The 24,765-nt window shown below is 41.3% G+C and overlaps 3 protein-coding genes across 6 annotated transcripts in view; 2 read left to right on the top strand and 1 right to left on the bottom strand.

The window, feature by feature from the left end:
* LOC307170064 (uncharacterized protein) overlaps positions 1–24,765 on the top strand; it is a 274,875-nt gene that overhangs the window by 192,286 nt on the left and 57,824 nt on the right. The gene's annotated exons all lie outside the window — the stretch shown is intronic.
* On the top strand, positions 130–14,604 carry eps8l3a (EPS8 signaling adaptor L3a). Its single transcript, XM_079891052.1, has 20 exons — positions 130–287; positions 2,942–3,014; positions 3,088–3,155; positions 4,453–4,517; positions 4,612–4,770; positions 5,837–5,986; positions 6,383–6,456; positions 6,538–6,647; positions 8,055–8,212; positions 8,285–8,387; positions 8,470–8,543; positions 8,721–8,795; positions 9,153–9,298; positions 10,100–10,250; positions 11,061–11,092; positions 11,167–11,263; positions 11,527–11,631; positions 11,717–11,802; positions 13,563–13,695; positions 13,777–14,604. Exons 2-20 carry the CDS (start codon positions 2,953–2,955, stop codon positions 13,804–13,806), a joined length of 1,878 nt encoding a protein of 625 aa, XP_079747178.1. The 5' UTR covers positions 130–287; positions 2,942–2,952; the 3' UTR covers positions 13,807–14,604.
* ampd2a (adenosine monophosphate deaminase 2a) overlaps positions 14,022–24,765 on the bottom strand; it is a 39,905-nt gene continuing 29,161 nt past the window's right edge. For all 4 annotated transcript variants that reach the window (XM_079891050.1, XM_079891051.1, XM_079891048.1 and 1 more), the window contains 5 exons: positions 23,062–23,225; positions 22,867–22,987; positions 21,131–21,304; positions 16,372–16,482; positions 14,022–16,211 (listed from right to left, as the gene is read on the bottom strand). In XM_079891050.1, the coding sequence (XP_079747176.1) occupies positions 15,960–16,211; positions 16,372–16,482; positions 21,131–21,304; positions 22,867–22,987; positions 23,062–23,225 (822 nt within the window). In that variant the 3' untranslated portion in view covers positions 14,022–15,959. The remainder of the gene's footprint in view (positions 16,212–16,371; positions 16,483–21,130; positions 21,305–22,866; positions 22,988–23,061; positions 23,226–24,765) is intronic.

Below are 24,765 nucleotides of genomic sequence, written 5' to 3'. Positions count from 1 at the left end.
TGAGGATGATTTTGCACAGATTAAACTGATTGTTTAACCATTCACTTATAAAAGTCTCACTGTTACAAAAGTTTAGGGGTTTGTTCAGATGTAGGTGAGGTTGTGTTTCTGTGGACGTCTCCACCCATCTGATCTCTGAGCTCCTTTAAGACACACTGGCTCTGAGCTCGTGTCAGACTTTGGACCTCGACGGGAGTTTCCTCAGTCCATCACGTCTGGTTATGAGCGAGTTCAGTATGATTTAATACACCGGAACCGGAGAAACCACAGAAGATCTCAACACACAGGTGAGAAAGATCTCCAATAACACATCTGATCTCCTCAGGAAGTGTTTTCTGGATTTATTAGATGACTTTATCATATCAGAACTAGTTGATCTCAGGTGTGTGTTCAGGAGATTTCGGTAAGGTTTAGAAGTCTTCAGATCTTCTCAAAGATCTCCAACAGGCACTTTCACATATAAAGCTATTCTGGTTTATTTGATCTTCATCAGATGATTATCCGAATCGAGACGTTCTCGCAGTGTTTAGGGGTTTGTCGTGTCGTTCTCCATGTTTTCTTGTCGTACGGACAGTGACGCTCCTCACAGCAGATTATAGAGATCTTGATTTATGAGCTCATAAACCTGTGCATATTTCCAGAAGATGATTAGCTAACTCAACACTGTTCATTCCTCACTTTAACGACGCAAATGTTTCAAAATACCATGGTAATACCATGAAACTTTACCTCTTGGAAATAGCATGGTATTGACGTATTTAAAAGTATGGTGTAGCCTAAGCGAACCCAAGTACCATGGTTTTACCATTGCAAATTTGTTGAAAAACCATGATATTCTGTACCATGTACCACCAACAAAATAGTACCAAAAAGTATCATGGTACTTTAAAATATACCATGGTATTCAATGGAATTTCAAACAATACCATGGTACTTTGTTTTTGGAAGAGAGGATAATACTTGGTATTCTTGTACCATACAAATGTACTAAAGTATAATACGTTAAGTATAATAATAAGTATATAATAAGTATAATAATTAATATACATTGAAAAAACAATACAGTACTGTGGTATACTCACAAAAATACCATACTTTACAATGGCACAGTGATGGCATCCCATGGTAATACTATGGTACTTTGAGAGCTATTACATGGCACTTCAGTGTAATTCCAAGGATACCATTGTACATTTTCTTTTGCGATTTTACCATGGTATCCTTTGAAGTACCTTAGAGTACAGTGTAAATATTGTTGTGTCCATGCAGGGCCTAAAGCAAACACTTGCCAAGCGACAAATGTGAGTAAAAATCTGTGTTGACGAATATATGAAACAATCACGGTAACATTTTTATGAATTCTAACAATGCAATGTTGTGAGAACATGAACAAACGTGAACGACGCTCGGGACAGTTGAAAGGCCAGCGCTGCATTGTCACAAGTTTAAGCCTTGCCAATTTAAATATTCAAGCGCAAGAAGCGGAGAAAGCGAACTCAGTTTGTTACTCGTGCGTTTTCTGTCTTCTTGCGCTTAAAAAGACAAATTCACACAAAGTATCCTAGTAAACATAGTCGGCTATGTCTGAGATGGATTTTTAATGGATAAGAGAGTAAACTATCTTTTAAACTAACCATGATTCTAACATTCTAACACAATGTACGAAGACGTTCTGTTCTTTGGTTAAATGTATGTTTCCCCTTTGGCGAAAACTTGTGACTTTGGTTGTGTGAGTGTAAAAATAACAAATATGGGAAATGAAACTAGACAGATGTCTAAACTTGAAGTAATGAAGTAATCAAGAAAACAGAGTTTGCCTCTACCTAGTGACAGAAGGGTTTGCATATGAAGAACCAATCAAATTATGTAATGTATCATGTCATTTTCGCCACTATTCTATAAAAACTGTTGTATTCGTGTTTGCTGGTGGGATTCTCTCTGAAATTTGTCAGATCCTCCGGCCGTGCTTCTTCTTGGGGGAGATTCTCTGAAAACTACTCGAGAACTCTCCTGGCCGTGATTTAAAGTATTTAAAGGTCATTTGCTGAAGTCTGTCTGTGTATTATTGCTGCGCAGCAAGTTAGTTAGGGGAATGAGTTGGGGTAAGGAACTCGAAGCCAGTTGTCGACTGTAGACACATGAGCTAGAGTATAAAGATTATTAGGTGTCGATTGTAGACGCCCCAGATATATTTATTAAGTGTTGACTGTAGATGCTTGGGTGTCGATTGGAGACGCCCCAGGTAATTAGGTTCCAGGTACGTAGTTTGGTTTAGGGAAAATCTACCACATGTTATATAATATAGCATCAGTATATCTTTAATGACAGACAGCAGCAGGTTTAATAGGCTGCTGTCACTTTAAGTTAATCAAACAACAAAAGACTGTGAAAATCACTCGCTGCTCTTTTCTGAATAACTTTTTAAACATAAAAATAAAGATTAATCTGTTTAATTTATACAGTGAAGACTATGCAGTTATTTTACATTTGATTACTTATAGATTATTACATTTCTGTATCCGAAAGCTGTTAGATCTACCTGAAAAACCTGAAAAGCAGTTACTTTTTCATATAGTATTTCTGTGTTATTACTGACTATTTATTTGTCTTAATGTTTTAGATCAAGGCCTGTATAAGTTAGGCTAGTATAGCTGTGGTATCAAATGAAATGGATAATTGTGAATTTTAACTGGTATTTTGTCATTACTGCCTCTTTTTGCAAAAACCGTTGCATGGCCGGTAAAAAATATTTATTCCTGGTAAATTTTCTTAAGTCACCGGCCATTGGCAGGTGTGGCAAAAAGTCTTAGGCCCTGTATACATGTATATATCAAAACACCCTGGTATTACAAGTTGAATCCATCGCAGTACCGCGGTATGATCGCAGTAGGTTTGTTTGCAAGTGTTACTGTGATGTAGTGGGGATTGACATTGTGCCCAGGTGCTGTAGTCATGCTGCAGGGTTCGAGTCCGTTTGGCTGGTCCAGCGGTTACGCAGATTCGCTGCGGTCCAGGTGAGGGTCAGATACAATATTAATATAATATCCAACATATCAGATGTGTGTTTAACCGTGTCATCTCCTGTAGTGTGACGGCGGATGAGACGTCCTCGGAGCTGTCGAGTTTATCCAGACCCAGCGCTAAATCAATATACAGTGAGTACTGGTCCTGTGACGTCACCAGTGGATCATTAACACATGGCTAATCTCATGTTAGTCATTTAACCTTTACATAACCGTGTGCTATTTATAGACGCGTTCATGACTGGACGCTGGACACAGATAATGATAATAATAATAATAAGCTTTATCGGATGTTTTATCAACTGAATTAGTTCTGTTTCAAAAATAGAATTAGACTTGAGTCCCATTAAGCTGACAAAACAAAAACAAAACAATTCTAGGTGTTTGTTTGTGTGTTGTTGTGTATTTTTGATGTTTAATATATGTGCGGTGTGTATGATGTGTTTGCTATTGGTTTGTGTGTGTATGGTGTGTGTTTGTATTGTGAGTTTATGTTTGTGTGTTTGTTAATGTGTGTCTATTTGAGGTGTTTATTGTGTGTTGTACATTTATGTGCTAATCTTTATCATTATTGTGTGTGTGTTTGTTTATTTATGGTGTGTTATTGATTGTTATTGTATATTTATGAGAATTATATTGCTCTTAATATCTGTGTCTAATCACATCTAACCAAAACGTTTGTTTAAACTGAGAATGTTTATATATATATATATATATATATATATATATATATATATATATATATATATAAATATATAAATATATATATATATAAATATATATATATATATATATATATATATATATATATATATATATATATATATATATATATATATATAAACATTCTCAGTTTAAACAAACGTTTTGGTTAGATGTGATTAATCACTATTAATCGATTTGACGCCACTAATTATAATATTTTTATGTTTGATTTTTACATTTTCACTATATTTTAAATATCGAAGTAGTATATTATTTAGATATGACTTGTTAATGTATAATAAATGTTATTTAGATATTATATATACATATAACAAAATATATACATATATTTTAATTTATATGTTTTATTAATATTATCGTTTTTGTACTGGTGTTTCATTATTTGTGTGTTTAATTATAGTATATTTGTGTGTTTGTTATTGTGTTTGTGTGTTGATGATGATTGTGTATTTGTGTGTTTGTTGTATTTGTGCTTATTATGATGACTGTGTATTTGTGTGTTTGTTGTATTTGTTTTTATGATGATTGTGTATTTGTGTTTGTTGTATTTGTGTTTATGATGATGATTGTGTATTTGTGCGTTTGTGTGTTTATGATGATGATTGTGTATTTGTGTGTGTTGTATATGAGTTTATTATGATGATTGTGTATTTGTCACTGTGTTTGTGTTGTTGTATGTTTGATGATTGTGTGTTTTCTGTAGATCAGAGGAAGGAATATGCGGACTCCATTAACAGACAGATGCATCAGTTCCAGCACCGAGTGGAGGTGAACATCATCATCATCATCATCATCATCATCATCGTCGTCGTCATGTGACCCACACATAGCCGTTCACTCACTTTTCCTCTCTCCTCCACAGCATCTGTTCACCTGTGAGCTGGACGGACGGCAGGTGTGTGACGTGGATGACTGTCTGGAGCGGCTGAAGTACTTGGACGCCACGGGGCGTGTGTGGGGTCAAGACGTGATCCTGGAGGCGCGGGACGGAGCGCTCCTGCTCCTGGACATCGAGAGCAAGGTGAATCTCTTTTGACTAACTTTAGAGTTCGGTGTAAGTGAACCCAATTACAGTGGTTCTACCATACCAAATTTATTGAAAAACCACGATATTCTGTACCATACAGAACCATGTAAAATACCATAGTATAAGAACAAAATAGTACCAAAAGGTATCATGGTACTTTAAAAGGTGCATTGTGTAATATTAAGGAGGATCTGTTGACAAATGCAATATCATATACATAACTATGTCAGACATCCCAACCTGCACAAAGTCATTTCCGGGAGTCAAGAAATCTCCAACGGGGGGGGGGGGGTGGGGGTGGGGGTGGGGGGGGTTGTTCTGATTAATTCGGTTCGAGAGTAGAGATAAAATCCCGAGGCACACACGCACACTAGCGCACACACGCAAGGTCTCTCGCTCCCTCTCTCTGCCGTGCGCGCGCTAGCTTGCGCGCTCTTGCTTCCGGGAGATTTTAACTGATTTGCGGGCATCAGGGAGCCGCTATCAATATGCGGGAGACTCCCGGAACTTCCGGGAGACTTGGGATGTCTGCTATGTTTTCAGTGGTGTATAAAGACCTTACATAATGAAGCGTTGTGTGTTTATTAGCTTAGAATGAGTCATTTCTCTCTACACACACCGCGGGTCCACTTACATCGACATGTTTCTACGGTGGCCCTGAACGGACAAACGCGTTTCGTCACTATGTTGTTCTTCATGCAGAGAAGCGAGCTAAAGTCAGCGAATAAAACATTGACACAATGATGAACAAGTAACAATAATATTCGCAATAACATATTGTTTTACTGAATAATTAAGTAAACACGATTTCTTAATTGATCTTTGTAAAGAAACCTCATTGTTTAACTGGCTACTCTTTGCTGTCTCAGACGACGACATCACTTCCTGTCGGCCACCGTAACTTCTGTTGGGTGCAATTCACAACCTCACCACTAGATGCTGCTAAAACTTACATACTGCACCTTTAAAATATACCTTGGTATATGAAACTCTGTGGAAGCAGAAGACTGACTGGTTGAAAGTGTTGAGATGTTAAAGCGCTGTCGCTGTGATGTTTCAGGAGGTGCTGGAGTCGTGGCCGCTGAACAGCGTTCTGGATCTCAAGGCGGTTCTGGACGAGAGCCCGTACGAATCTCTCCTGACTGTCTCCATCCAGAACCGGGGCAGTCGGGCCGTCAGCGTCTTCATGTTCCAGAGCGAGTCTCTCAGGGTGAGTTCACGACTCTCAGGGCGCTCAGGGTATCTCAGCGTCTCCGAGACGCGTTGAAGACATTTAATATTCAACAATATTATTGATCTCCTGCATTGACACCATTATATGAGAACTGATCTGAGCTGGACGATGACATCACGTTTTTCTCCAGAGCGGATATATATATAAATTAATTAAATTAATAACTTTTTTGCAACAAAAATGAATCATCACTGAACTTACTTAAGCTGGACTGTGACGCTATTTTCTTTTGGAAACAAACTTGGTTGCATTATTTTCCTGTTATCTCTGTAAAGCTGCTTTGAAACAATCTGTATTGTAAAAAGCGCTATATAAATAAAGGTGACTTGTCTAGATTCTGATGATAAACGACTGATTTTATTTGTCGTTCAGGCAGATTATCTGAAGAAAGATCTGGATCGGCTTCTTCAGAACAAGAGGGATAATCACAGACAGAGTAACGTCAGGTTAGCCGATGAAATCCTGTCCAACCAATCACTAATGACCTAGAAATATTGTGGTGACAAATTTGTCATTTGATTCTGCAGTAAAGCCGGTGTCGGAAACGCCATGCCAAGAAATTCACGAAGAGCCTCTCCTCCAGCCGAGCTGATTCTTCCGAGACCTCCTCCAGAACAGTGGGCCGCTCCGGATTATGGTGAGATAATGCCAGAACTGTGTATTATTAATAAGAGGTGGTTGGAAAGCTTTGGAAAGGTTGTAACTTTCCTGTAGCTCAAACAGTAGAGCGTTGGCGCTTGCAACGCCAAGGTCATGGGGTTCGATTCCCATGGAAAGCAAGAACTGATAAGAATGTAAATGTGTACTTTGAAATGCAATGTAAGTCGCTTTGGATAAAAGCGTCTGCCAAATGCATAAATGTAAAATGTAAAAAAAGCGAAGCACTCTATTGTTCTCACGTTTCCTCTACTTCCGTACAAAACTCCGCCACCTAACTTGTCCCACACCGTTTGTCGTAGACCCATGAATGAGGTGTCAAATCATGCGGCTCATTGAGGAGAACACTGCTTTGACTTTTATAAGCGATCGGGGGTGTATGATGTTTGCACGGTGGGCGAAAAATTGGGCAAAAAAGTCCCTTAGATTTAAAGCAGGGGACAAATGGGGGCTCGTCCGGGATCTCTCGGCTCGCAAGACACTTAACATTGGCAAAGATTTTGTGAGATCATATATCCAGATGAGAATGTTTTGTAGGTGAGCTCATTTGAGACTCCTAGCAAGCAGCCAATAAGCAGTGACACAACAATGTTACAGCCACCCCCTAGCAACCAGTAACAGCACCCTAGCAACCACCCCATAGACTTACATTTAAAAAAGGTGAGAGAGATATCTCTGGATCAGAACATCGTAGAGAAAAGTGGGTGGCCTTTTTTAACTCAGACTGGCAAGAAGTCTCCAAATATCCAATTACACACCCAGTCTATTAGTTTCAGCTAGGAAACTGTCTAGCCGCATCCTAGCAACCATGTACAGCGCCCTAGCAACCTTACGGCAGCATGAATAAGCCATATCTCAGCACCAGAACACCACAGAGACATGGGAATTGCTGGTTGGAAACTAGTCTGTAAGTATCATCATGGTAACTGTCTAGCCACACCCTAGAGTACCCTAGCAACCGCATATAGAAACACGGACATGTCACATCTTACTATCAGAACATTGGAGACTTGGGAGTTGGCTCTCTTGCAATTATGCAGAACCCCCTAGCAAATGCCTAGTGCCGAGTTATGCCTAGGTGATAAATATGATGATATATATTTTGAAATAGGAAGTTGTAGTAGTAGGAGATCCGGGGACTTTTTACATACTACTTTTGTCACATACAGTTTTCGCCTACTATATAGTAGGGAAGTATGCTATCTCAGATGCAACAGCCTATGTGTCCCTGCTTGCTCTTTGGACTAATATTACCCACAATCTCTTGCACTTTGGATGAGAATGAGAATTTATCATGTGGTATCAATAGTACACATTATGTACTTTACCATCACAGCGCAGTGTGTACTTTTCATATTTAAAAGCGCTGTTTTTCTGTGCTGTCCAGATGAGAGTCCCGCCCCAACTCCACTCGCCTCCAGAAATAACTCCACCTATATGAAGGCTCCGCCTCCGAGACAGCCTCCGCCCCCTCGTGTAGAAGACACGCCCCCGAGACCGGCCCCGCCCCCTCAGAGGCCGTACACCGAGAGAGAGAGGAACGTGGTGAGTGTTTGTGACTGAATCGTGCAGTGTTGATGTGTAGATGAGAGATAAAGACGACTCGTCTGTGTGCAGGACATCCTGAATCATCTCATTAACGACATCGAAGCCTTCGCCGACAGATTGACAGCCGTCGCCCCTAAAGTGGACAAAAAGAAAAAGAAGAAAAAGCAGAAAGGTGAGAGAAACGGTTCATTGCACTGGATTGGATGAGATGAGTTTATGAATGCTCTGCTGACGTGTTTCCTCTCATCTGTAAGTGGTGAAGGGACTGCCGTCAGATGAAGAGTTCACAGTCTGTCTGCAGAAAGTCAAGATGGCCTTTAACCTGCTGGTGTGTGAGAAATACTGCTCCGTTTCATTTTATATTGTATACTACAAAAATTATACCTACTAAAATGATACCTGTTCATATTTGTTTCATTTAATATGTATAAATATTTATTTTAAAGATATTTATCACAAAGATTATTATATTATTATAATAACTGTCAAATAATCTGTTCATCAGGGCACACTGCAGGGAAAGATTGAAAACCCCAGCGCTGCTGAACTCACACACTGTCTGTTCTCTATACTGGACCTGGTGAGACTATCTATCTATCTATCTATCTATCTATCTATCTGTCTGTCTGTCTGTCTATATATTTGTTTATCTATCTATCTATCTATCTATCTATCTATCTATCTATCTATCTATCTATCTATCTATCTATCTATCTATCTATCTATCCTCTGTCTATCTATCTATCTATCTATCTATCTATCTATCTATCTATCTATCCTCTGTCTATCTATCTATCTATCTATCTATCTATCTATCTATCTATCTATCTATCTATCTAGCTATCTATCTAGCTATCTGTCTGTCTGTCTGTCTGTCTGTCTGTCTGTGAACACATTGTTCTTTAGCTCACATGTGTTTATATCTGTGTGTGTGTAGATAGTGTTTCACTGTAATGAGGATCTCCCTCCATCTATCGTGGCTCCTCTGTTTGAGCCGGAGTGTATCCTCTTCCTCAGCGAGGAGGCCACGGCGGAGGAGGACCATCTGTGGCAGTCGCTGGGAGACGCCTGGAACATCCCCAGGTACAACACACACACAAACACACTTCTGGTTTACTATCTTTGTGGGGACTCTCCATAGACTTAATGGTTTTTATACTGTACAAACTGTATATTCTGTCTCCTTACACTAACCCTACCCCTAAACCTACCCATCACAGAAAACTTTCTGCATTTTTACATTTAAAAAAAAAACTCATTCTGTATGATTTATAAGCTTGTTTACCCATGGGGACCTCTATTTAGGTCCCCACTGTGACACGAGTCCCCATGAGTCTGTGTGCATTCAGGCTGAAGTCCCCAGTAGGATAGAAAAACATAAACATGAACACAAACACAAACACAAACACACACACACACACACACACACACACACACACACACACACACACACACACGTCAGACAGAGAAAACCCCAAGACAGACCTGAGCCTAGACATGACCACAACACATCCCTGAAGTGTCAGCAGAGAGTGTGTCCATTAGACTCTCCCTGTGAAGGCCTCATCGACACGACAGAATCGGCACTGATCCTCAACATACTCTCCATACCGGTGTGAATCTTCAACCAGATGGAACTGGATAATATTCTGAATGTTCTGATCCAATCTGTCTTCAGAACTGTAATGCTGCTAGAATCATAATCATAATCATACACTTTTGGTTCGTTGGCCAGAGGAGAACTGAGAGACTGAGTCTGGTTTCTCACAAGGGTTTTTCTCCAGTCCGTCACTAATAGAGTTTTAAAAGCGCTATATAAATAAATGTGACTTGACTTGACAGAGGCTGGTCTCTTCACATCATGTTTCTGTGTGTCTGATGAAGCACCAAGTGGCCGGAGGATGATGAAGATATTCCCACGTTCACGCCGGTGTTTGATGACGGCTGGGAGCCGCCGGCCATTAGAAACCCAGAGCCGACCAACACACACACCAGCAGCCGAGAGCCACCGCGACAATCCGTGACACGACAAACGGTACAAACACACACTGAGCACTCAAAGGGATAGTTCACCCAAAAATGAAAATTACTTCATGATTTACTCACCCTGAATCCATACTAGGTGTATATGACATTCTTCTTTCAGACGAACACAATCAGAGTTATATTAAAAATGTTCTGGCTCTTCCAAGCTTTATAATTTTTTTTTTTTTGGAAGTCCATCAAAGCGCATCCACCCATGATAAAAGTGCTCCACACTGCTCTGGCGGGTTAATAAAGGCCTTCTGAAGTGAAGCGATGCGTTTGTGTAAGAAAAATATCCATGTTTAAAACTTTATTGACAAAAAATAACTAGCTTCCGGCAGACGGCCGTACGCAAGTCGACTTACGCCACAAGAGTAACACTTGAAGATGTATGACGCAGATGTAGGAGTAGCGTAAGCGTTGATGCCTCTCGCGATTCAAACAAACAGGGCTGGGCAACCGCGTTCGCCATTACGTTGTGTGTCAAGTTTAAGTGTTACTCATTGCTTTACTTCAGAAGGCCTTTATTAACCCCCCGGAGCAGTGTGGAGCACTTTTTATCATGGATGGATAGGCTCTGATGAACTTCCAAAAAAAAGACCCATTGACTCCATTATAAAGCTTGGAAGAGCCAGGACATTTTTTAATATAACTCTGATTGTGTTCGTCTGAAAGAAGAATGTCATATACACCTAGTATGGCTTCAGGGTGAGTAAATCATGGGCTAATTTACATTTTTGGGTGACCTATCCCTTTAATTACATGAGAAACATTTAATTCAGATGCTTTAATAGTTGTTTGCTTCTGTTTCTTTGTGTAGAGCTACAAAATACCAGGGGAACCTCAGGAAAGGTACCGATATACTTCAGTATTTTACTGTAGATCTCCTGCTGTACTTTGAGTGTGTAACGGTGTGTGTTTTGCAGTTCGGAGGAGTTGCCGGTGAGCTACATGCGAGCGGTGTTTGATTTTTCCGCGCGTAACGCTCGTGAGCTCACCATCAGTAAAGGTGAAGAACTGCAGGTGAGCGACTGAAGACACAGACAAAGAGATTTTGAGTTTTATGAACCGATATAGTGTCTGACTTTCTGACTTTATCTGGACGATAACTTTATTCTAGATCTGCTGTAAAGCCAAAACCATCTGTTACTTTAATTTCCTATTATCACTGTAAAGCTGCTTTGAAAAAATCTTGTTAATAGTGCTTTATAAATGAAAGTGACTTGACTTTGTAATAACTTGTTTTTGAGAAAATGGTCTCTAAGGATTCAGCGTGTGTGTTGTAGTTGTTGGACATGTCTAAGCAGTGGTGGAAGGTGAGGAATCAGAAAGGACAGGTCGGTTACGTCCCCAACAACATGCTTCAGCTTCCACAGCAGGAGGCCAAACCTGTACGTATACGTGACGTATGTGTCTAGTCCTGTTGATCTGAGTTACACACGTTCACAATCATAAACTTCACCCCATGACCCGCAGGAAACTCCATCTGCACCGGCACTCACCAGAAAATCCCGTCCGGAGGAGGTCCGGGCCTGGCTGGAGCACAAGGGCTTCAGTAAAATGTGAGGAAAATGTGTTAGCATATTGCACAGTATATACTGTGTAATGCATACGGTTTAAAAGAAAATAGTGTGTGAAACTAGTATGCAACCATTTCAAACAGTAATAGTATTCTGCACTGTCACATGACCTAATTAAGGTGCATGTTTAATTCATTTACCTAATTTGCATATTGGACAATACTGCACGTTATTAAATAATTTGTTTTGAAATGAGTCAAAACCTAAAATGTTTGAAAATCACGACGACGACTGGTGCCATACGGTCTCACACGATGCACATTTAGAAAAATGTAGATAATCTGGGTATTGAGTACAGAATACACACTGCATACTACAGTGTTTCTCAACTGGCGGGTCGCAAGACCGTTTTGAGTTGGTCGCGGAGTGTGTAGTCAAAGACACAACAACAAAAAGCATAACTGGAAAAAAAAAAGTCTGATGAAAGTCTTTTATGTTGCGTGAAAGCGGTTTCTGTCAGATGTAGTTTAAGTAGAGAGAAACGCGTTGTACTGATTCAGTATCTGCCGTCAGATTAGATGTTGTCAGAGTGATTATTCTGAGGTTATTTTCGTAACGAAATAAAAAGTCTCTCACACCTCAGAAAAACGAGCTTGCCTGTCCTGTCAGACGTTCCTGTGCTCGCGGCGCGCGCTGGATATCACAGAGAGCAACAACAACAACAAAATCTTATGTGCGTCAAGTCATCTCGTAAAGATCGTGTTTATGAGTTGAGCGCACATGAACGCCAACACAATGTCGTAATTACGAGTGGGAAGCTCGGGATTTTCTTTAAGCCCCGATGTTGGGGGCGTGTCACTGAGAAACATGGCGGAATACCACAATACAAAAGGTAGCCTATTTAGCAGTGATATTGCTATTTTTTTCTATTTACAGCAAAGTAAGCTAATTGCCAGCACAGAATATGATTGCATAATATAACAATGTAATATATAACGATAAAGTTTGCAGTGGCTTCATAAATTAGGCTAATTAAAAACATAAAGCAAAACACCTGATGCACATTTCTTTGTTCTTCATTTTCTAGAATTAGAGTTTAAGAAATTTGCTTTTTATTTTTGTGCAATTAATTAAGAGAAAGTACTCCGCCATCTTACTCTGGTGAAAAGTGACTTGAACGCACATGCCGTCATAAACACGACTTCCCAACTCGTAAGTACGAACTTCCGAGGAGGACTTGAACACACCAAAAGAGCCAATGAAATTACGAGCATGCAACGTCGTAATAACGTTTTCAATTAGTAAGTCATGAAATGGCCAAAAAGTACCAACATTACACTTGTAAGTTGTACATTGTGTGTTAGCTTGGGAAGGATTGCATGTATTCATATTCATTCCGTCTAACTTCACCAAAATCAGTGTGCGTATGTTTGATCAACAGTTCATGTTATTATTGTATTTACAATGGTAACTGTAGTTTCCAGAATACCATTTTATGTTCACTTATTTTATTTCATACCAACATGCTAACTTTAATACTAGTTTGGGGTTGTTATTTAATAGCCTTATTACTGTAATTCTTACAGTGTATGTTAAGTAAAAAGCGACGGTACCTCTGTGCATGTCGACCATTTTTGAGAACTAAATTTGCTTGGTTCGAATTCCTAAAAACTTTGGGTTGCGTTTCATAACCACGGGAAAATGTGGCCAGATCAGTTGAGAACCACTAGCATGCTAGTTTGTTAATCTGAACTCCGATGTCACATTATAAAATGTTTGTTTTTAAACTGTGTGTGTGTCAGTACGGTCCGGTGTTTAGGGGGCGTCACCGGCTCCATGCTGCTGGGAATGACGCGTGACGAGCTCAAGACTGTTTGTCCTGAGGAGGGCGGACGAGTTTTCTACCAGCTGCAGAACGTCAAATCGGCCCTTGCGGTGAGGTCATCGTTACACACATGATGTCATACTGAAATATGTGATGTCATATTCACACAATGTCATGTTCACTCTCTCCAGGTGGCCAGTGAAGTGAGACCAATGATCTGAGGCCGCTAACTTCCCATCGACCGACACACACACACAACACACACACACACACACACACACGACTGAAGCTGTTAATGGATGCTGAAGGACGTTGAATGTTAAATTCATATTTATTCGTAATCAGAGCTGGTTTTGAAGATCAGGAGCGTCTGATTTGTATATTATTATCACTGTTTTTAGGTTTGATGCAAAGATGAGCAAGAACCCAGAGGAGATTGAATGCACACATGCTTTATTGATATGAACAAAATACTCTTATCTGATCAGTTCTGCTGTAGACTAACATTCTCATTCACAAAAAATAAAGATATACATATATATATTTTTGTACTATTACTTGTGATCATTTGCTCTCTAGCATGTCGAACCTCATGCTTTGCTCTGTGTCTGCTCGATCAGCATGCTAATCTCTACAAATCGTGCTGTTTTTGATCTCATGATTTGTGCGATTTATTAGTGGGAAAATCACTATATTGTGTGAAGATTAACAGTCAGTTTAATGTTCAACTAAAACTACTGTCAGGCATAATGTATATCGAGTGTACGAGGAGATCTACGTAAACTACCTTCATGTAGACGTGTAAACTTCCCAGCGTTTAGCGCACAGGAGGTTTAGGGTTAGAAAAATACTGTTCGTTTTGGCTCATCGGCGCCTCCTGCAGGACCGGAGGAGATTCGTAAACACACATCTGAACAGTTCGGCCATCAGAGAAAATAAATCCTTCAAATTGATGAAGAAATTAAAGAGTTTATAGAACGAGAGACTGAAAGACACGTTCACAGTAAGTTACAATCAAAGCCAAAGCTTCAAAATAAAAGTAGCTAAAGTAAAAGGCACGTGAGGGAGCTGTGATGTCATCACGGCGCTCGTGACGGAGGTGTAATGACACAAACACTCGTGCTCGTTGCATTATATCGATGCATAGCTGAAACGTCTCTAAACATGCACTGAAATGAGATCAACACTGACGTAGGGAATGTCACTTTGGTCTTGATGCTGCGGCGTTCTGTAGTGAGTGTGTGGGCGGGGTCATGGCTTCTCTAGTGTGCTGATTGGACAGGCAAGCGTGTGGGCGGGGCCATGGCTTCTCTAGTGTGCTGATTGGACAGGCAAGCGTGTGGGCGGGGTCATGGCTTATCTCTTGTGTGCTGATTGGACAGGCTAGCGTGTGGGCGGGGTCATGGCTTATCTCTAGTGTGCTGATTGGACAGGAGAGCGTGTGGGCGGGGTCATGGCTTATCTCTAGGGTGCTGATTGGACAGGAGAGCGTATGGGCGGGGTCATGGCTTATCTCTAGTGTGCTGATTGGACAGGCGAGCGTGTGGGCAGGGACATGGCTTATCTCTAGTGTGCTGATTGGACAGGCGAGCGTGTGGGCGGGGTCATGGCTTATCTCTAGTGTGCTGATTGGTCAGGAGAGCGTGTGGGCAGGGACATGGCTTATCTCTAGTGTGCTGATTGGACAGGCGAGCGTGTGGGCGGGGTCATGGCTTATCTCTAGTGTGCTGATTGGACAGGCGAGCGTGTGGGCGGGGTCATGGCTTATCTCTAGTGTGCTGATTGGTCAGGAGAGCGTGTGGGCGGGGTCATGGCTTATCTCTAGTGTGCTGATTGGACAGGCGAGCGTGTGGGCGGGGTCATGGCTTATCTCTAGTGTGCTGATTGGACATGCGAGCGTGTGGGCAGGGTCATGGCTTATCTCTAGTGTGCTGATTGGACATGCGAGCGTGTGGGCGGGGTCATGACTTATCTCTAGTGTGCTGATTGGACAGGAGAGCATGTGGGCGGGGACATGGCTTATCTCTAGTGTGCTGATTGGACATGCGAGCGTGTGGGCGGGGTCATGGCTTCTCTAGTGTGCTGATTGGACAGGTGAGCGTGTGGGCGGGGCCATGGCTTATCTCTAGTGTGCTGATTGGACATGTGAGCGTGTGGGCGGGACATGGCTCATCTCTAGTGTGCTGATTGGACAGGCGAGCATGTGGGCGGGGACATGGCTTATCTCTAGTGTGCTGATTGGACAGGTGAGCGTGTGGGCGGGGTCATGGCTTCTTTAGTGTGCTGATTGGACAGCTGAGTGTGGGCCGGGGCTGTGGCTCATTTCTAGTGTGCTGATTGGACCGGTATGAGTGTGGGCGGGGTCATGGCTTCTCTAGCGTGCTGATTGGACAGGCGAGCTTGTGGGCGGGGCTGTGGATTGGCTGGATGTGAAGGACAGCATGTCGTCCTCCTCCTCGATGCGGTCCAGCTCCTGCGTTCGGACGGCCTGCGTGATGAGGTGAAGTTCTTCGCACAGCGTCTCGTGACGGTACGCCACGCGGATGTCGGGGACGTTTGTGCGCCGAATGTCGTTACTGATCGTACCCTCTTTGTTGTAGTTGGGACCCAGCCAATAACCCTTAGCCTGAGACAGACAGATATAATAGATGAGGACACAATTATACTCTCCACAGAAATGTTTCTGACCCTGATATTTCTGGCTTTTCTGGGAGCCCTGCTTTCATTTCCATTATTTTCATTAACCTTGATAACTTTTCTATATATACTGTGTGTGTGTTTGTTACCCTGTGTGAGAAGCCGCTCATTAACACACTGTTTCTGGCCAGTTCACACATGTCACATGAGCTCAGTTTCCACACTTGAGCAGCGATGCTGTACTCCTCCATCAGAGGCTCCTGCAACACACACACACACACATATACAGTCATGCAAAACACAGACACATGCATAAATACTAGGGGTGTAAGGATACCCTCATTTCATGATTCAATACATATTACGATACTGAACTCACAATACAATATTAATGCGATACTCCAAGACATTTGGTAAAAGGTTAACAACATTTTTTACTATTGATTTAAAATGCTAAATCTGATATAACATTGTGTGTGTAAATGAATAGGCTTGGATTTGTTGCTGGAAACCCAAAGCACAGGACAATAGAGACACCAGAATAAAAATATTCATGATTCTGAAGCTGAAAATACTGAATTAAATTAGATGAATATGCTTGATCTCTTTCACTGACTAGATGTATTTAACATAATGTAGGACCCTTTTTACTGGTAGCCTAACATCAGACATTCGGCATTATCAGGACACACAAATATTCCCCCACTGCATTATATTCAACATTATATATAGTATTATATATAGTAGTTTAATGTAGCACTGACACTAAAACTCTGTAAACTCAAATTTTTTCCTCACACAGAAATTTTATTGAACTATACACGATACATATTGTTGCATTTTTGTATTGCGATATATTGTTACACCACTAATGAATACTGTAGTTTAACCTGAAACTGATGCTTGAACATCAGACACCAGCAGTGTTGGGGAAAGTTACTTAGTTGAAAATTGAAAAGTAATGCATTTCAATATTGCGGTACTCCCTTAAAAAGTTACTAATTGCATTACTTAGTTACTTTTTTAGAAAAGTAATGCGTTACGTTGCTTTTGCGTTACTTTTGTTCCACCTGGGCTGGGCTTGTTTTTTTATAACAAAAAAGTTAGGCTATATTTTTAGGCAAATGTAAAGACCCTTTACATAATCCTCAGGCTGAAGGGAATGCAGATTCACGTGTGTACAGTAGACATAGAGTAGAGATAAAGTACAGTAGAGATAGAGTACAGTACAGTAGGGAGAGAGTACAGTAGAGAACAGTAGAGATAGAGTACAGTAGAGAGTACAGTAGAGATAGTGTACAGTAGAGTACAGTAGAGAGTGCAGTAGAGAGAGTGTACAGTAGAGAGTACAGTAGTGTACAGTAGAGAGAGAGTACAGTAGAGATAGAGTACAGTAGAGTACAGTAGAGAGTACAGTAGTGTACAGTAGAGAGAGTACAGTAGTGTACAGTAGAGGGTACAGTAGTGTACAGTAGAGAGAGAGTACAGTAGAGTACAGTAGAGATAGAGTACAGTAGAGTACAGTAGAGAGAGTAGAGTAGTGTACAGTAGAGATAGAGTACAGTAGAGGTAGAGTACAGTAGAGGTAGAGTACAGTAGAGTACAGTAGAGAGAGTAGAGTAGTGTACAGTAGAGATAGAGTACAGTAGAGTACAGTAGAGGTAGAGTACAGTAGAGTACAGTAGAGAGAGTAGAGTAGAGTACAGTAGAGATAGTAGAGTAGTGTACAGTAGAGAGAGTACAGTAGAGTACAGTAGAGGTAGAGTACAGTAGAGTACAGTAGAGGTAGAGTACAGTAGAGTACAGTAGAGAGAGTAGAGTAGAGTACAGTAGAGAGAGTAGAGTAGTGTACAGTAGAGATAGAGTACAGTAGAGTACAGTAGAGGTAGAGTACAGTAGAGAGAGTACAGTAGAGTACAGTAGAGAGAGTAGAGTAGTGTAGTGTACAGTAGAGAGAGTACAGTAGAGATAGTGTACAGTAGAGAGAGTACAGTAGAGTACAGTAGAGTGAGTGTACAGTAGAGAGAGTACAGTAGAGTACAGTAGAGTGAGTGTACAGTAGAGAGTGCAGTAGAGAGAGTACAGTAGTGTACAGTAGAGATAGTGCACAGTAGAGAGAGTACAGTAGAGTACAGTAGAGATAGTGTACAGTAGAGAGAGTACAGTAGAGTACAGTAGAGATAGTGTACAGTAGAGAGAGTACAGTAGAGTACAGTAGAGTGAGTGTACAGTAGAGAGTGCAGTAGAGAGAGTACAGTAGTGTACAGTAGAGATAGTGCACAGTAGAGAGAGAGTACAGTAGAGTACAGTAGAGTACAGTAGAGATAGTGTACAGTAGAGAGTACAGTACAGTAGAGATAGTGTACAGTAGAGAGAGTACAGTAGAGTACAGTAGAGATAGGGTACAGTAGAGTACAGTAGAGATAGAGTACAGTAGAGAGAGTACAATAGAGTACAGTAGAGATAGGGTACAGTAGAGTACGGTAGAGAGAGTACGGTAGAGAGTGTACAGTAGAGTACAGTAGAGTATGGTAGAGATAAAGTACAGTAGAGATAGTGTACAGTAGAGAGAGTACAGTAGAGTACAGTAGAGAGAGTACAGTAGAGTACAGTAGAGATAGAGTACAGTAGAGTACAGTAGAGAGAGTACAATAGAGCACAGTAGAGAGAGTAGAGTAGAGTACAGTAGAGTACAGTAGAGTATGATAGAGAGAGTACGGTAGAGATAGTGTACAGTAGAGAGAGTACAGTAGAGTACAGTAGAGTACAGTAGAGTACAGTAGAGAGAGAGTACAGTAGAGAGAGTGTACAGTAGAGAGAGAGTACAGTAGAGAGAGAGTACAGTAGAGTACAGTAGAGAGAGTACAATAGAGTACAGTAGAGAGAGTAGAGTAGAGTACAGTAGAGTACGGTAGAGAGAGTACGGTAGAGATAGTGTACAGTAGAGAGAGTACAGTAGAGAGAGTGTACAGTAGAGAGAGAGTACAGTAGAGTACAGTAGAGATAGGGTACAGTAGAGTACGGTAGAGATAGTGTACAGTAGAGAGAGTACAGTAGAGTACAGTAGAGAGAGGGTACAGTAGAGAGAGGGTACAGTAGAGAGAGGGTACAGTAGAGATAGGGTACAGTAGAGATAGGGTACAGTAGAGAGAGTAGAGTAGAGTACAGTAGAGTACGGTAGAGAGAGTACGGTAGAGATAGTGTACAGTAGAGAGAGTACAGTAGAGTACAGCAGAGTACAGTAGAGAGAGTGTACAGTAGAGAGAGAGTACAGTAGAGTACAGTAGAGATAGGGTACAGTAGAGTACAGTAGAGGTAGAGTACAGTAGAGAGAGTACAGTAGAGTACAGTAGAGGTAGAGTACAGTAGAGTACAGTAGAGGTAGAGTACAGTAGAGTACAGTAGAGAGAGGGTACAGTAGAGATAGGGTACAGTAGAGAGAGGGTACAGTAGAGATAGGGTACAGTAGAGATAGGGTACAGTAGAGATAGGGTACAGTAGAGATAGGGTACAGTAGAGAGAGTAGAGTAGAGTACAGTAGAGTACGGTAGAGAGAGTACGGTAGAGATAGTGTACAGTAGAGAGAGTACAGTAGAGTACAGCAGAGTACAGTAGAGAGAGTGTACAGTAGAGAGAGAGTACAGTAGAGATAGGGTACAGTAGAGTACAGTAGAGATAGAGTACAGTAGAGAGAGTACAGTAGAGTACAGTAGAGGTAGAGTACAGTAGAGAGAGGGTACAGTAGAGAGAGGGTACAGTAGAGTACAGTAGAGGTAGAGTACAGTAGAGAGAGTACAGTAGAGTACAGTAGAGGTAGAGTACAGTAGAGAGAGGGTACAGTAGAGAGAGGGTACAGTAGAGATAGGGTACAGTAGAGAGAGGGTACAGTAGAGATAGGGTACAGTAGAGATAGGGTACAGTAGAGATAGGGTACAGTAGAGATAGGGTACAGTAGAGAGAGTAGGGTAGAGTACAGTAGAGTACGGTAGAGAGAGTACGGTAGAGATAGTGTACAGTAGAGAGAGTACAGTAGAGTACAGCAGAGTACAGTAGAGAGAGTGTACAGTAGAGAGAGAGTACAGTAGAGATAGGGTACAGTAGAGTACAGTAGAGATAGAGTACAGTAGAGAGAGTACAGTAGAGTACAGTAGAGGTAGAGTACAGTAGAGAGAGGGTACAGTAGAGAGAGGGTACAGTAGAGTACAGTAGAGGTAGAGTACAGTAGAGAGAGTACAGTAGAGTACAGTAGAGGTAGAGTACAGTAGAGAGAGGGTACAGTAGAGAGAGGGTACAGTAGAGATAGGGTACAGTAGAGAGAGGGTACAGTAGAGATAGGGTACAGTAGAGATAGGGTACAGTAGAGATAGGGTACAGTAGAGATAGTGTACAGTAGAAGAACAGCTCAAACAAACCTTTCAGCTGCTGTTATTCTGGATAACACAAGAATAGGACGAAGGAGAAGAAAGTTTAACACTTTACCAATAAAAACAAAGAAATCTATAGTGAAGTGAGATTAAATGAATAAAAATGAATGTTTTATTTTACATATTTAGTTAATGGAGGTTTGCATAGTATTCTGATCCTGCATTTCACTGATTTTATTCATTTTGAGGAATATTGAATCTTTTTTTGTGCAAGTGAGATGAGTAAATGCACACTCACATTTAGTCTAGAACTACAATAACCATCATGTACACACACACACACACACACACACACACCTCTTCATTTTGATTTCTCTCAACATGGGGACAAGAGAGCTGTCAGTCAATAAATGGGTTAAAAAAAGACTCATACATTTTAAAAGTAATGCATTACTTTACTAGTAACTTGATAAAGTAATCTGATTACACAACTCAAGTTACTAGTAATGATTTCCACACAACAGTGGACACCAGGTGATCTGACCTTGGTGAAGTGGAACTGCAGCGGGTCGTCGGTGGACAGCGACACCATCAGGCCGCGGGACAGATACTCCGGCAGAGGGTTACGGTGGTAACTCAGGAACAGACTGTTGTTGCTGAGCGGAGACATGGCGATGCCCACCTGAGCCAGATAGTACAGGTACTGCAGGACCGGAGCCTACGACACACACAGGTGGATCACTACTACGTCCACTTTGATGATTCTGCCCTGTGTGTTTGTTATAACCTGTTCAAAATACTGAAAACTAACGATTCATAAATGAATGACTCTTATGAAGCGGTTCTTTATAGTGAATCGAACACATACAGAGTGACTGATGTAGTCCGATTCATGAACAAATGACTCTAATGAACTGGTTCTTTTAGTGAATCAAAAACATGGTCAAACAAGAGTAGTTAAAGGTGCAGTGTGTAAGTTTTAGCGGCATGTAGTGGTGAGGATGCGAACTGCACCCAACAGAAGTTACGGTGGCCGACAGGAAGTGATGTCGTCGCCTGAGACGGCAGAGAGTAGCCAGTTAAACAATGAGCTTTCTTTACAAAGATTAATTAAGAAATTATGTTTACTTTATTATTCAGTAAAACGATTTGTTATTGCGAATTGTCATTGTGTCAGTGTTTTATTCGCTGACTTTTGCTCCCCTCTTTACACAAAGAACAACATAGTGACGAAACGCGTTTGTCCACTCAGGGCCACCGTAGAAACATGTCGATGTAAGGAGACTCGCGGTGTGTGTAGAGAGAAATGCCTCATTCTAAGCTAATAAACACATAACGCTTCATTATGTAAGCTCTTCATACACCACTGAAAACATAGTTATGTGTATGATATTACATTTGTCAACAGATCCTCCTAAATATTACACAACGCACCTTTAAGGAATCAAAATAAATTAGTTTGCCATTCATTTAGGAATCATTGTTCTTTAGTCACGTTGAATGTGTTTGATTCACACCAAAAAATTCATAGGAGTCGTTTCGGATAAAGGCGCTTGGATAAAGGCATCTGCTAAATGATCAAATGTAATGTACATGTTTGTTTAAGAATCAGACAACTCCAGTCAAGCTTTTTGATTCTGATTCACTAAAAAGAACCATCTCATACGAGTCATTCCTTCATGAATTGGACAACATTAGTCATCCTGCATGTTTTGATTCAATTAAAAGAACTGGTTCATATGAGTCATTTGGTTGAAAATTGGTTGGACTACCCTGGTTGTGTTGTGTGTGTTTAATTCACTAAAAAGTATTTCTTAGGGAATCGGACTACGTTGGTCACTCTGTGTGTATTTGATTTGAAAAAAAAAACAGTTCATAAGTCTTTATTTGGGGACTACATTAGTCGTACTGTATGGTTTTGATTGACTAAAAATGACTGGCAAAGAAGAGTCATTTGTTTGGGAATTTGTTTCATTCAAATTAGCCATATATTGTGAACTAGTCAAATCAGATACTTGAATGAATGACTCCTATGAACTGAATCTTTAGTGAATCAAAGCCACATAGAGCATCAAGTGAAATCCGATTCCCAAATGAATGAGTAGAGAAATACTGTAACCAATTTCCCAAACAAATAGCGGTTATGAATCTATACTGTAGTGGTTTTTCCTCTCACTACAAAGAGAACCGGTTCATAAGAGTCATTCATTCAGGAATCAGACTACATTCTGATTCCTGAACAAATGACTCTTTTGATTCAGACTCTTTTCATCCACATACCTTCCTGAGCAGAAGTCCGTGTGAGATGTTTTCTGACAGGATGAATCCAGACACCAGGTGATGAATAGGCCCCGCCTCCCCGCAGTGAGGTCGCAGCACGAAGGTGTTGAAGCCCCGCCTCCTGCTCACAGACAGAGTGATTCAGAGTGACTGGTGAAGTGATTGACACACTGATGATGTGGAGTGTGTGAGTACCTGCGCAGGTGGTTGAGGACCGTCATGTTGGCGTACATGTAGTACAGATAGTACGAGTACGGCGGGTTGTTGTCGTCACACCAGCGCTCCGGAGTCGGACTGTCCAGGTTAAAGATGTGATGCTCCGGTTTAGACTCATCGTCCACGCTGTCGAAGCCCACCACCTGAACAACACACACATCATAGTCTGGTGTTTCAGACTGAAGGACTCGCGTGAGTCAGGAACAGGTGTGTGTGTGTGTAAGGAACAGGTGCATGTGCGAGTGGTGTGTGTGTGTGTGTGAGCAGTAGCGGTTTTTGGCACGGGCGAACCGGGCAATTGCCCGGGGCGGCATTTTTGGGGCGGTGCCGCCGCCGGCACGAGCAGAAAAAATAAATAAATAAATTGCGCCGCGAAGCGGTTTTCTATTATCTATCATTTCACTGTGTGGGGAATTGGCAAATTTGCGCCCCTGAAGATGCCGTGCACAGAAGCTGTTTGTTTGAGAAGGGGAAAGGGGAGGGGGCGCGGAGGCGCGGGCGCGGATGACAGTTCACCTCTGGGTCTCTTCCAAATGGAACGGACAAGGGGGGGGGGATCCATATAGTTATCTAAGTAAGTGACACCTCGACTTTCTTCCAAATAACGCACATTTCATTCATAATATTATAAATACAGGCCTCTATATTTCCTGCACATTTTTGTTTTTCTGAATTGTCTAAATGGCTAATAAAAATAGGTAATACAAAACGATTACTTGGTCACCACCACCAAGGTGAATTGGTTTAGTCTTTCGTGTGCGTAAGCGTGGGTGGTTGCCCTGCACGCTTAATAAACAAACTACAGCTGGTCCAAAACGCAGCAGCTCGAGTTCTTACCAGAACCAGGAAGTATGACCATATTAGCCCGGTTCTGTCAACACTGCACTGGCTCCCTATTAAACATCGCATAAATTTTAAAATATTGCTGATCACTTACAAAGCACTAAATGGTTTAGCTCCGCAGTACTTGAGCGAGCTCTTAACGCATTATAGTCCTTCACGTCTATTGCGATCTCAAAATTCCGGCCAGTTACTAATACCTAGAATATCAAAATCGACTGCTGGCGGTAGATCCTTTTCCTATTTAGCACCAAAACTCTGGAACAGTCTTCCTAACATTGTCCGGGAAGCAGACACACTCTGTCAGTTCAAAGCTAGATTAGAGACACATCTCTTTGGCCTAGCATACACATAATACATTATAGACTTCTATAATTTAATGTTAGGCTGCATAGATTAGGTCAGCCGGAACCGGGAACACTTCCCATAAATCCTGATGTACTCGTTACATCATTAGAAGAATGGCATCTACGCTAATTTTAGTGTCTGTGTTTATCCCGAGGTTTTCCCGCAGCCTGCCGGATCCAGGCCGTATCCAGATCTGACGAAGGACCTTCGCCTGGACCCGATGACAACGCAGTGCTGAAGTGCCAACTAGTCTCTCCCTATGGAGGATCCCTTTCCCACTCTACAGATAAAGCGTCGTCGGGAAAATTCGTTTCGCATTCCTACCCCAAAGCAACAAAATAAAATAAAATTCTTTATCAAAATTTATAAGGAAAGACAAGTACTTTGTTTAGGCTTGGCTTGTAGGGAATTCCAAACCTGCGTATATTCAAATGCACATAACTATAGAACCAATTCTAAATGCTCATGTGAACGCCATCAGCGTTTCTCACAGGT

This window comes from Squalius cephalus, assembly GCF_949319135.1.
Source record: "Squalius cephalus genome assembly, chromosome: 13".
In the NCBI taxonomy this organism is placed as follows: Eukaryota; Metazoa; Chordata; class Actinopteri; order Cypriniformes; family Leuciscidae; genus Squalius; species Squalius cephalus.
Note: the sequence above shows the minus strand (reverse complement) of the source record. Positions and strands in the feature narration are given on the sequence as shown.

Coding starts and splice junctions, on each gene's coding strand:
- eps8l3a (XM_079891052.1), top strand. CDS start 2,953: ATGCTGCAGGGTTCGAGTCCGTTTGGCTGGTCCAGCGGTTACGCAGAT. Junction 9,299..10,099: donor GACGCCTGGAACATCCCCAG/GTACAACACACA, acceptor TGTCTGATGAAG/CACCAAGTGGCCGGAGGATG. Junction 11,264..11,526: donor GTAAAGGTGAAGAACTGCAG/GTGAGCGACTGA, acceptor TGTGTGTTGTAG/TTGTTGGACATGTCTAAGCA.